We start from the raw sequence: 14276 nt of genomic DNA on the forward strand, positions 1-14276 counted from the left end.
GAAATAAAAGTCCAGGTATATTCACGGTGGAAACATGCACGCATAGTAATTAACAGCAAATTATGTAAATTTACAGGAAATAGCAGGAATATAAAACATGCCAAATGGCATGATTTTTTTAGAATATTTATATTGAAAATGCTTGGAAAATTCCTGGAAATTGATCGACCCTTTGCCACCCTAGTTCTTATCATAATACACTGAATGTATGTCAGTGGCAACCAGCAAGGACTATGCCTTTAGAAAACTGGAAAATATAGGACAGCAAAAATGCATTAAGTGAAACGTGACACTGTGGGGGGGTAATGTGGGTGTTGGGAGCCTGTTGTCAGTTGATGCAGTACGCTGTTGTAGTTGGAGTTGGGAATGATGGGCGGTGGTCTGGCACGATTTGCCAAGTGACCTGATCCTGGAGTCTGTTCCCTTCCTGTCAAGTGTAGTACTGCTCTTCCTAAAAGGAGAATCCCTTAACCTTTTTTTTTGTGAACTACGACTGTCATACACAAACACGTATATTAATTAGGAATTTAATAGTTCTCTGAAGTCATAGGCACTTGTAACCCTTGCAGACTTTTCAGCAAGTTGTCTGTTTGTTTCTTCAGTGTAGAGTTATATATTCTATATACCCCTCATCTTGTATACTCGGATGTTGAACTACAAGCTGTGTCAATCTCTGCCTGTGCAATTTATTTCAACATAGACCTCCCATGATATTGCTGCATTCCATTTATGGATGCTTGTATAGAAAACTATTTCTGACCAATAGCCAAGCTTTGTTGAGGGATTATTAACTGTTGACCAGCACTATTAAAATGTACAAGTTTAAAATATTTGGTCCAAAGCAGGCCTCATTTCACAAATTATAGATGACAACTGTCAAAAGAGTAGCATAGCTCCTTTGGGCAGTGCCTATGGTGAGTGTGTGGTCGAGCGAGTGAGAGAGAGAGAGTGAACTTCAGATAAAGTGATGGTGAATGCGAGCAGGGGAAAAGTTAACCAATAAATGTACAGCTTGTTAAGCATAAAGCTGTAAGCTGAACAGGAAAGGCTAACACACCAGAGCTATTTGTAGTGTCTGTAGCTTGATCATGAATAAGCAGTAGTGTGTTCATGTGAATGAGGCATGTTGAATCACAACAAATCAATCAAGGATGCTTGCCTTGCAAAAAAACAAAGAGGAAGAAAAAGACAAAAGCAAAAGTGATGGTCATGGCTAGTGGCGGAGAGGAAAACTCTTGTACTTTTTTTTTACATTAAGCCAGCATAATACAGAGGAATGGAGATATGACACACAACAAAACCTACAACACCAAATATGACACAGATGTATTCACTACATAATTTGTCAGACACACTATTGTGTATGATACTAAATGAAAAATATTCTATTCTGTTGCATCCTACTCAAAAAATACTGAATTTTGGGCACACATTGCTGCACTCACTTATATCAAGAGCTTTTGTGTAATTTTTTTTCCTAAACATTGTTTTAAAATCTAATGAGGGTTTGCTCATACTTATACAGACAAGCCTCAACAACTTATCAAAAGTGTGTATGGTGCTGGAGTAAAGAGCACAGTTGAAATAATAAAAAAGACTTGCCTGATCAAGCAGTTGGAACTTTTCAACATGATGCAACCGCTCCAAACTTTTTTTCCCCCCAAACTAGAGCATTGCACCACGACAGCGCCCAAAATTAACTTGAAACAGCATGGCAGCAACTGTCTTGTTGACAAGTGTGAAAGCGACAGGCAAATTATCCGACTTTGTTCCACTAAAAGCTTGAGGCTAATTTGTGCCATTTGTGTCATGGCGACTGCTGCTTTTATAGAATTAAGGAAATCTAAAAGTTAGATTCGTACAGGTTTTGGGACTTTTTTTGGTAGAGTGGATCCGTAGAAACGTGTTAATTATCCACTGTAAATGGCGAGACAGCTTGAATCATACCTGTGATAATCAGAAGCTAATTTTATAAGAGTAAGACTCTTTCGCACTTAAAAACAGAGATATCATCATATTAGCAGCAGAAATGACTGAAATTGGAGACCAACGTGCATGCTGTGATGTTGAGTAGCCTGCACTGTAAATGTGTAACAGTAAATGAGTCCTCCTCAGTAAAATGAATACATAATTTACTCTCTGTGGAGTTCACTTTTGCAGTGAAATCTGTGTAGTCTTGTGTCTCAAGACAGATTGATACATGTGATTGCTATTTTCTCCTGCGGCCATGAACCACAGTTGTGAGTGATTTCCCATAAGGACTTAAAGGCTGAGTCCTGTTTTTGTGATTAATGCAAACTAAGTCTGGAGTTATCCACTTTACGTGTGTCTGCTGGCCTCGGGCATGCAGCAGAAAATGCTCACTCATATTTACCTTATGAAGATGGCTTTCTGCAGTCAGGTTCCTTATGCCTTGTTGTACAAATTGAATATGTTAAGGTTTAGGACTGTTAAGCAGAGGCCACTATGATGTCTCAAGTGTGCCTTTTCTTGTCTGACTAAGTGTGAATGCCATTTTTTCATTATTTCTTAATAATTCACAGACAAAACAATTAGTCACTTGGTCCAGAAAGTAACTTGCAGATTAATCGATAATGAAAATAATCGTTAGCTGCAACTCTTATTGGCACGGCAAAGAAATGTGACGGATATTGTAGATCTAAGTGCTGAATTTGTGTTTGGGGTAAATTTCGTATTGAATATTGTGAATTAATTTTACATTTGATTTTGATCAGCCAACTATACACCACATACATACCAAGTATCCACACCTGCTAGTAACCTTAACCATGTCTAACTGAGAGAGTGCAATAGTTGTAATGCTGTGGATAAAAGGAAACAAAATCATGGTGACATTGTGCTATCAGCTGATACTGCTGTTCTGAATCAATTTACATAGTTCCCTAAAAGTGATAGGAGTGCAGTGTTAACATGCAACAATAGCCATCTTTATTAGTATAAATCAAGCTTCTTAACATGGAATGACAAATTGGAGCACATGCTTAGCTGGCCTACTTTATCTGAGTTGCCCTGTTGAGTTAATCGGCACTATTTCTTGTTTCCCGACTAACTAGACTAAGTAAATCTTTGCAGTCGGTAGGTTTCAGGTCCTAAAAGATAGTAGTCTACAAAGATGCTTCTTCCCTCCTGCAATGGAGAGGTTGGAGTGCTTATAGCTCCTGTTGTGTGATAGACACTGAAAAGATGAGTCACTCAGAGACCAACATTGTTGCCATGGCAGCCAGAAGCCTTGAGAGCAAGCCAGGGAAATGTTTTACTTTCCAAATACAGGCTGCTTCATTTAGGTTGATATTTCTGTCACTGCAGTGAAATTTTGAGCTGAGCCATGATTCCCAACCAGAGCTAAGCTTACGTTTGGGCGGTGTGGTGGATACTGTCTGTAGCCTGAATACACTACAGTGACAGTATCAGTCGAAAAGTCTTTGATTTCAATTTCCATGATGGAAAACCAGGGCTGATGTTCTTTTGTGTATGTTGTCCTATTTTCTGTCCTTGTTTTGTTCTTGTGATTCTTGAATCTGTTGGCTGACAACTAGTTTATTCGTCTCCTCTTACTCCTTCAATTAGTACATCTTTTAAAGGAGTAATACGCTGATTTATACACTGGACTCAAGATGGGCTGTTTTTAAAAAAGGATAAGAATCGATGAAGCAAAACCAGAGATTTGTCTTCTTTCTTGTCAAATCCTGGCGTTTACATTACCCACTATGCAAGTCAACCATCAAGGGTTCAGTTGGAGAGTAACAGCTAATGTAGCCTGCTACATTACACTGCTAGTATAACCTGTACACTTTTTAAACCAGCTTGTTGGCCTCTGTCCATTCACCTGCTGTCTCTTCAGTCAAAGATATACGACCCAGCTGAACACTACATGTACCACTTCTCTCAGCTTGAGATAGTTTCCCCTGATTGAACTATATAAGCCCAGAGTGGTATTTTACACACGTTTTCTTTTATTTCTTTATTAAGTGTTTGTATTATTGAATGTTTTCTTTGGCCTCACTTAATCCTAGCATCGACTGTGCATTAATTTAGTGCCTCATAGTGCTGAAAAATTAATCGATCAGTTGATTGACAGAAAATTTTTGAAGTAAAAACACCCAACTTTCAATGGTTCTGGTTTCCCAAATGTGAGGATCTGAAGCATGTCTCTGTTTATGAGTATCTTTAGATTTTTGGACTACGAAATAATTGCAAGACATCACCCTGAACTGTTGGACATTATGAAGGACATTTTCACAATTTTCTTAACACTTTAATTAAAAATGATAACATTGCTTGTATTGTTAATTATCGTTCGCTGCAGCCTATGTTCATGAGTTTTAGCCAGTTTTGATTACAGCAACCTTTACCATTGGCTCATTTCTGTTCATGGAAACATGCCCACTCTGTTAGCCTATTGATTAACAAATGCACCACACAATCCGTTTCCATCATGTGTGCCAGCAGATGGCAAATCGATACATAATTTTCCAGGAAATAAAGGGGCAAAAGTTTTGTAAAGCACTGCGACGGCATTTGTATTCTTGGGTCTGTAGCTGTCGGTGTCGTAATTGTGGCCTCTGACAGATTGGGATGTGCTTCCACCTTTTTTTTTTTTATAAAACTGCCGCCTCAACTTTATTTTCTGCTGGCAGTCTGCTGGCTGAAGACGTGGGTTGTGTGAAGCTGTGCTCCCATAATGACCAGCTGCAACTAGGGCTGGGTGTCGTTACATAACACATTTTTATCATAGAATGGGTGCTGTAACCCGTCTGGGATTTATTTATTGTAAATTGTTTGCAGCTTGGTACAAAATATAGCAAATGCAGCTTTGCCACCATTGCTTTAAATCTGTCTCTTACAGCTGTTTTGATGGCAACAGCGTCTTGACATAGATTCACAGTTATGTCATATGTCATGTCCTCCACCACTGACTTTTTTATGTGGATAATGACCAATCAGTGAGGCAAAAATGCCTTAGTTGTGTTTTTTCTATTTCCCACTGCTAAAGCTACTTGTTTTGACGGCACATTCCTAATCAGTCTTGCAGAAATGTTTCCTCATCATCTGAGCCTGCCTGTCTTCATCTCTTCACCAATGTTTTATCGGCATTATAGCTTAGATAAAGAAATGTATGCTCGTTAACATGCATTAAGTTGCACTGATGCTGCACTTTATGTGACATGACAATTGAAGTATGTGCTATACCAGAATAAAAGACTGAGCTACATAATAGTATGTATCTCTAACACTGCCATTTTATTTATATTGGTTATACCAAGGTCTGCAAGTAATGATTATTGCTTTCATTATTGATTAATCTGCCAGTTATTTTCTTTAATTGGTTTATATTTTCATCAGTGAAACTTTAGGAAACAATGAAAACTGGCCATCACAATACCCTAGAGCACAATGTGACATCATCTAATGATGATGATGTCGAAAATAATTCAACCTCAATCAACCCGCACCTGTCACTTTGAGCAAACCATAATCATTTATAGATCTAAACACTTTAAAAAGGCACAAAGTCTTGCAATTAGAAGAAACTCCACCATCTCAAGCACCTGGTTTCCATCCACCTTATGGCTGTTCTCTATTGACCAGATACAGAATTAGGTGTGGGAACCCTGAAAACAGGAACAGCATGAATGTACCCTTATGGGTCCATTTGGGATTGACAAGTCCTGTGATGCAAAAGCAGACCTTGATGTGTTGAAATCTTCGAACCGAGGTTGAAATGGGAATGTGCCAGGCACATGGCCTGCCAGCTCTGTTCACCCTTACTTGACTCACAGCCCTGACCTCCTTTGGCGAGATCGTCTGACATTCATCTTCCTCAGCAACTGTAACACATGCTCAGGTTTCAGAGTAACCTATAGAGGTAATGTGAGTAAAATGTTCACAGGCTGGATTACTGTTTGTTGTACAACAGTGTAAAGTCCAAAATAGATCTAAACTGCTAAGGAGTTATTTTCCCATTCATGTTTTTACCATCTTTGAACATATAAGAAAAAAGAAGAAGAGAGGAGTTGTGGCTTTATGCCTTTACTGTAATTGGGTTCATTTTTAAATGAGCATTGTGCACCGCTTTTGGTGTTGAATGGGCTTGTAACTAGAGACCAATGGCCATCTTGTTTGCACTTGATTCTTGATTACAAATTCCTGACATTAGTGAAGAAACATTTGATGCCTTCTGTCCACCACGTAATTGTCAGTCTATCTAGTGAAACACAGTCTTGAAACACTTGTTGAATGATCACTGGTTAGCTACTGAAGCTCCCAGTGGGTGAACAAACATATTAGCGACAGCTGTTACTTATTAGCATTCTGCTGGTGGCTGATTGTCAGACAACAGTATTCAGTTTACTGCATGCCTTTCTAATGTCTTATGTATAATGTTTTCTTAAAGTGCACTTGTTTACAGTTTATCATTGATGCAAATGTTTAGCCAAGGCGAGGGAGGGACTGCAGATTACAGCCAGCCAGAGACACATAATGGCTAAAGTTGCGTTTAGGGTTGTCACTTTTCTTCAAGTTTGAATTTGGGTGAAAAGGACAGCTGATATGGGAATGATTTCACTTTTTTAGCCTGATTTTCTCTTCACAGTTGTCATTGTTGTATGTATTTCTCATTATAACACTAAACAAAGAATAGCATTGGTATACCTAAACACACTTATTGGCACCGTCTTCTGCTTACAGCTTGTGGTAACTGTGTTGTATTTGTTAAAGCTGATTAACATTTCCACTGAAAATGGGCACACCTGATGAGTATATTTCTCTCTCAAACTGACGAACACACCGTTCTAAGAATTGGTTGCTGTCGTGCCAACTTTTTTTTAATGTCCACTCAAAACAAATGTGGAGACAAGTGTAAATGAACACTACAGGATTCTTAACAAGGGCATCTACAGATGTAACGCTCAGGGCCTTCTACCATCATTCCCTACTGGTTATCTGGAAGTTACAGCCAAATACGACACCCTTTTAGTTAATTCAGTTTTTTTTATTTTACGTGAAATGTAATGTTTTTTGGCAAATACCTTTTCATGTCTCTTAGGTTTCTCTGTTTCAATATACCAAAAATCTTTCAAGATTTGTCAAAGAAGGAGGCGGGTTTGTACACTTTTTTTCTTTTCTTTTTGATTGAGCCTCTCAGACAGGCCTTGTTCAAGACTACATACAGTACAAAACTTTAACGTAAACAATGGGCTTTATCTGAACAGAAATCATTAATAACGTGAAAGATTTGATTGGTTAAGCTTTTTGTAGCTGTTTTAAAACAGGTGGCTCTGCATACATACGTTTGTGGTAGAGCAAATCTAACTCCTAAGTGACAAAGACTCTGCAGGACCCGTCTGTCACCGTTCAGAGGTCACCTGACCCGCATACTTGGCTTCAGTTTGTTTTGGTCTCTTTCTGCTTGGCTATAATTCTGTGAAATGTTGATGGGCACCATAAGGGCAGGGATTAGTGTAAAGCAGTTTTGACTTTTGGTTTTCTGAAGTGTGATATAAATATGTTTGTTGTATATTTAACTGGATAGGTCAGGAACTCCAGTGTTTCTACCATCATGGTGATAATTTGTCTATGTTCACACTACAAATCTGTAGCTGTTGCTGTGCTAAAGCTTAAAAACTGACGATTTGGCCAAAACAGACAAACCTAAACTTAGGCTTGATACATTCCCTTACAGTGTGAGTATTTTCCTTCTGTTTAACCACACAAGTACTGTTGCTGCTAAATAATGGTAATCAAAATGCAAATAGAGGTCAGATACTTAACTCTAGCTGCAGAGTATCAAACTGCCATTGTTCTGAAAATAGCTTTTTGTACATTTAATGTCTGTTCCTAATACTGCAGCATGTTGTTCATTGAATTTTATACTTGCAGGTTTTCACATAGTGTAATGTAATCCTGCTTGTGTTGAGGAAAAACTGCATGATCGCCACAAATGTGCCCTGAGAGAGATGTATTTTTGTTCCCCCCCGACCACTGCCCTCTGCTGCAGTAGAAAGCAGCAGAACACTGCTCATTCAAGGCACAACACATCCGTCACTGGGGCAGTGAAAGAAGGGACTCTGAAATGGAAAATGGTTGCATAACTGCACCATTGTCATGTACAGTGTTGCATTCTGTTTACATGCAACACATTTCAGTGGTGATGTGGATATTAGTATTGGTGTTTTAGTAGTGAATCTGCACCCTGTATGCTGCAGTTTGCATTTTTGAGGCTTTCCTATTCAATGATGTGTAATGGTAAGTTGCTTGGACATTGTCATGACATTTTGTGGTTTTCTGGCATTAATTGTAAACATTAGGACCTTAATTAGACATTTTTAGCCTTTCTAAATAATGCTGATGAAACTACATTAGTCTGAACTCCACACAAGTTCTAGAAATGTCCCCTCTTTGTTACTGTGTATGTGCATGCAGCCATGCACTCAAATCATTGACACATTGACAAAATAGCTTAGCTCTGGAGATTTTTAGCAGCTTTTTAAAGAAGAAGCTCATCATCTTCCTTGTCAGTGTCAGGTCATGCTACACCTTGATAGACAACTGAATGCTTTATCTAACCTGAAACTTTAAATTCCATGAATTCCACTGTGAAATGCCTTCAGCCCTCAGCCTCACAATTATGGACCGACCACCTTGTATGTACCTCGTTTATGGAAATATGCTTTTACTTTGTCAGTGTGAGGTATTATGTGTCTGTTTGTATGTGAGAATTGTTGGTTCAAAATGTCTTGTAGGTGTTAGATTGAGTTTAGATCAGGTCCTTGGAAGGCTGTAGCATAAGATCCAGTGATACATTCCCACCCTGTGTGGAAACATGTGCTTATGTTGTGCTTTTTATGATTTATTCAGGCTTTTCACTTCATTTCACACGCATCTATATGTAGTTAATTGAACAATTCATGACATGATTTCTTCAAACTCTCTTTCAGTGCTGTGGTTCTTAGATCTGTGATCATATTTCCTGTTTTTGTCACCAAATCTTGTCTCTGCAGTGTGTCATACAGTGGATGTTTCTGAGAAATTACTGTGCATCATACATGCAAAACTGCGTTGTTTAATTGCAGTTTCTCAGTGATATCTGGAAAAGTTTAGTTTCAGCACACAAACAAGACTATTCATTTCAGCAAATCTTCTAGATATGCCATTATAGGATTTGGAAATAACAACGGCATTGTACCGTGTGCACCCTGCCAAACAGGCTTTGTTCTGCAAGTATGGTGCTTAACAAATCCCAGCATGATATTTGTCTCATAGCGACACACCATTGCTGTAGTCACCCATTTATAGTAGACTGAAAAATTTGACCAGCATGAAAAGAAACCCAGAAAACATCTTGACTGAATGGCTTGTGCAACATTTGGTTTCAACAGTGGTCGGCAGTAAATAGTCTGGTGTTGCTAAATACAGAGCAGATGAGCTGCTCTGTTTCTTTTTGTTTCAAAGTTTTTCACACAACAGAAAAAGTTGCAGCATATTTCAGGACATAATAGACGTTGAAACCTATGGGTGATGGCTGCCCACAGAATTGTGCAGAAGCAATTCAGGTTTCCTGTAAATGCTGTTTTAGTACATTTGATTGGTAACATTTATCCAATGGCTTCTCATTTTATTTGCTGTTAAGGCAAAATTGTGCTTCTTGGGTCTGTCATTTGAGGTCATGCTATCATCTTTAAGATATTTAAAAGGCCAGTAATGAATGGTAAAACCTGTAATCCAGTGCCACAGAGCCCCTCTCAGTAGAGGCATTTATACTCAAAAGATATGTTAGGTCAGCTATAAGATACAAATACCTGCAGCAATCAACAAAGACCTTTTGTAAGTTATTTACTCTAACTCACTCTAAGGAATAATTACACACCTTGTGCTGCATTTGTCTCTCCTTTTAACCCTGCCTCTTTCTTACTCATGCCCATGTGTGGTTCTGAAATTGCATGTTATTGTATCCAGATTATTGTTTAGGTGATTTCCAAAGCTTTGTGTGAGATACAGCTGTCAGAATATTCAGTACAGGGAGGGAGATTACTTTTATTTAATGTGTTTCGTCATCTTACCTCTGGAAAACATTTGATGTGGGAGTAAATGACTCTTATTTTATCCTTCAGATTAACTTGGCCATGTATTGCTCTGGAACAAAACCCATGTAGCTCTGTGGCATCTTGGTTAATTTAGAATATCTATCACATCTCTCTGATGTTTTCTGCTTCTTTGTTTTCATACATAGCTTCATAGTTTCCTTCCTTCCTCAAAAAACCCAGAGGAATTTGCACTAATGCATCTGTATCAGAAAGGCAAAAATAGATTCACTTTGGGAAAAGCATCTACATGTCAGACTCTATCTAACAGGCCCAGCCATCTCTCCTAAGGACAATTTCCTGTGAAGAAAAAAAATTATCTTGTAAACACTTGGCAAATACTCGTAAAAAAAAAAAAAGTTTACAGAAAGCACATTCTGTAAATATAAAAACCCCATGCACATTGTTTCTATGAAACAGCACGGGAGGCCAAGTTAGTCTTCCTATGGCCATGACGTACAATGAAGGAATTTTGGAGCATTTCAAATAGAGAAAAAAATACATATTCAAGATTCACAAAAAGAGAAGGGCTTTAGTGTTTAGACTCAGAAGAATAGTGGAATAAAAATGCATGTGCTTTCTTGTTGAGAGTTAGATGAGAAGACAGCTATCTGTACAGTGAATATGAAGATGCAGTCAGACTGCTTCGTTTAAGTCTGAAATCCAGGGGAAACAGCTGTCCATAGGCAGCAAAAATCACCTACTAGAACCTCAAAAGCTCACTAATTAACATGCTATATCTTGTTTGTTTAAGCTTCTAAACACTGAAGCCTAAAAAACAATAATTTGTGGTTTGTACGGGTGATTATGTTCAAGGTGAGTTTTGGCGTCACCATGAGGTTGCTGGGCAACCAGCTGAGGCTCCAGAAGGAAATTGTGAAAGGCCAAATGCACATAACATTTTTACCTTTTGGACAGTGAGGCTGGCTGTTTCCCTTTGTGTTGAGGGTGCTAAGCTAAATATCTTCTATTTACTTTTTTATAAGCATGAGGCACAGATCTTCTTATGTAGTTCTTGGCCAAAAAGTAAATGAGTGCATTTCCTAAGATGTCAAACGATTTTTGAAGGTGCCGTCAGTGCTGTATCTTTCTTAGAGACTGAAATGATGTGCACCTAGAAAACACTGAAGGTCTGAGTCCAGCATGCCTGCCCAAAGTGATCTATACCCAGGTTCACATATGCTGTATGCCAGTTTATGAACTTGCATGCACGAAATATGAGCTACCCATGTGTCATGTCAATAACGGCACACTCGGGCCACAGGGACATCATGGTTCTTCTTCCTCTCTTGTTCGAGTTTGGTATTCAGTCCGCCCTTTGAATGTGGAATCCTTTAGAGATTCGATACTTCGGAAAATTGGCATTAAGGCAAAGCAGTGTGTTAACAAGTCAGCTTGGTGTAGTTACACTCGGATATTGAGTTCACTCAGAGCAGCAGCCCTGTGGTCTGACCTGTGGAGTTCAGTTGCGTAAGTACTTTGTCAGCTGTCAACACCACTGGAACATTTTCACTAGGTGTGAAACTCACTGGTGTGGCATGGAGGCAACGCACAGTCAGGAAGAGCCAAAAAATTCATTTTACAGGTAACGCCTTTTCAGTTGCATTATATCACTTAATAAGAAATCCTGCAGCCTGATACTTCTCACCCTCACTCATCTGCTTTTGCTGTTAAAATACAATGCACAAGTGTGTTTGTGTGGTTTAGGGCTGCAAGAAACAATATGATGATAGATTCATCTGTGAACCGTTTTGTCAAATTGGAGAGATTCCGGTGAAATATTATCTGTGTTTATTGAGCTTTAAAACGACTGATTGGCAGGCTATATTGAGAACAATATCAAGGCCTGTAGACATTTTTTTTATTTGAAAGGAGGAGACTTTATTCCAATTAAAATAAGTCGCAGTGCAGAGCTGGTGAGCCACAGTGGCTACACCTGCAGCGCACATACAGTTTAAGATTGTGTGAGTCAGGCAAAATAAATTCCAAAATTTCCTGTATATCAGTAGTTTAATAAAAAGTAGAAAGTAAAGCAGATAGAAGACTGACCTATTTCTGCCGTGCTACTCTCAAGCCAAGTGGAGCCAGGTTCATTAATAGTGGAAGCAGCAGCTGCACCTCAAAAGGGTTCGCATATGTTCAATGTAGCCTACCTGTGAGGCGCACATATTCTCAGATAAAATATAACAGAACAAAAGGAAACTAAAAAAATACATGCCCATCTGTCTCAAATAATTTCATTTGCAGTTGCCTTTTCTTAGACTTAGATAAAATCTTTTTGCTAAAGAATAACTAAAATGAACTAATACAAGATCCAATTGTAATTATGTCCGTCTAATTTACACATAGAATATGTGTAAATTAGTCAGTCGTTTTAATGAAGACATTTATTAGCATTAGTCAACAAGTGCCATGGATGGCATCTCTATTTGCGTAACCCCAGAAACTTTGGGGTAACTGGTTCTGGAGGAGTTGTAATTCGGACCTGCAGTGTTTAAGGACTGTGTCCTTCTGCTCCCATTACAGAGAGAGTTCTGTGTCTGCAGCCATGAGCTGCTGCTGTGTTGGAACAGAACATCACTGTACAGTGTGTCACTGTATTTCTGGACGACTGCCAGATGCTGTTTATAGCTTAGCTGGGGTCAAGTTTGACAGCTCTAATAACCCTGAACGCACTCACCGTCTAATCCATAAAAGGCTTTACAATCAAAGCCGAGAATGACTGGGCTGTCTCTGTGTGGCAAAATGCACTGGAGTATTGTGTCTGTCGCCCAGTTTGTCCAGAGGTTTAGTTAGATATGCAACAGTGAGCAATAAACCATTTATAGGCATTTTTTATGTGTGTCTGTGTGTCAGAGTGCCATTAATTACATTCATTGAGGATTTCAAATAGCTGGGGAGGTTAAAAACAAAAATTTTAATTCATGCCACATGAAAATGCTCTGCCTTACTACTGTACTTGTACTTCTACACAAGCAAGTCACACCACCTAGAGGGAACAGTTGCAGCCATCAGTCCTCCTGTCTCATCTATAACTGTCTCCATAGAGCATTAGATTATTCTTTCTAGTGTATATGAGCAGGGATTCAGTGTATTTCTTCTTCTTGTGTAATTCCAGATGCCCCTTCCACAGAGCAGCAGGAACTGTTCACCCAGAAACTCCAGCAGTGCTGCATGCTGTTCGACTTCCTGGACTCCGTGACGGATCTGAAGAGCAAGGAGATCAAGAGGGCCACACTCAATGAGCTTGTGGACTATGTTTCCACCAACAGAGGTGTGCTGGTGGAGTCTGCGTACCCAGAGATCACTGATATGGTGAGGATACATAATGTGCATTGGGCTCTAAGCTCTTTTGTGCTTCTCTAATTTTCTGACCTTATTTAGATTTGGAAAATAAACTCTACATGCAAAGTGGGGATGCACTGATTTAACGGCCTAACGGCAGTAAGTAACACACTTCTGTTGTGCCGCATTAATTATGCGCTGGCTAAGTGTTGTGTTTGGCATTTGACGTCAGTCTCTGTCATCAGCAGTAGCCAGCATGCCCAGCTGCTGATGACGTAACACGGCAACAGGTGCTATGCTCACGTATGGTCTTTTCAAATAAAAGTGAAAGAATAGGGAAAGTTAGCTGTGTGGGAGCACTAACACTGTAGGAGAAAGATCATTCACATGCAGTTTGTAAGACATGTTTTTCATTTAGAGGAGGTACCACAAGGAAGACTTTTATCTCATCAAATCTGATCAACCATTTGAAAAACAGAAATCCACCAGCACGACACAGTCCTCGATAAACACCGCAAGATAGACGAGGCTGAATGACTTCAAAACAGTTCAGTTAGAGGTTTTTTAATAATTAAGATTTATTTGTTTACCTTGCACAAAAAGGGGAATAAATGAAATAAACATGATAAAAAGCATCTCCGATCCAAATTATGATTTTAAACACTATTGGCCAAGAATCTCACAATCGGTGAAACTAATTCCAAAGTGTTAAATTATGTGCTATTTCCAGTGTTTATTATTAAACAGCAAAGAGGTCTCCTCTCGTTGTCACTGTGTAACATCCTGTGCACTTGAGCTGGATTAAAAAATGGAGGCTGATCGTGTGTCTAGACAGGGTGTGTCATGTCAGCAGCACGAGAGGAACATGTTCCCATCTTCATACCAAACCCC

General features: G+C 39.0%; 1 protein-coding gene across 1 annotated transcript in view; it reads left to right on the plus strand.

The window, feature by feature from the left end:
- ppp2r5a (protein phosphatase 2, regulatory subunit B', alpha isoform) overlaps window positions 1-14276 on the plus strand; it is a 40553-nt gene that overhangs the window by 2226 nt on the left and 24051 nt on the right. The window contains exon 2 of the mRNA XM_070848859.1: window positions 13219-13415. Coding sequence (XP_070704960.1) covers window positions 13219-13415 — 197 coding nt within the window. The remainder of the gene's footprint in view (window positions 1-13218; window positions 13416-14276) is intronic.

The sequence above is a fragment of the Pempheris klunzingeri genome, chromosome 18 (genome assembly GCF_042242105.1).
Source record: "Pempheris klunzingeri isolate RE-2024b chromosome 18, fPemKlu1.hap1, whole genome shotgun sequence".
In the NCBI taxonomy this organism is placed as follows: Eukaryota; Metazoa; Chordata; class Actinopteri; order Acropomatiformes; family Pempheridae; genus Pempheris; species Pempheris klunzingeri.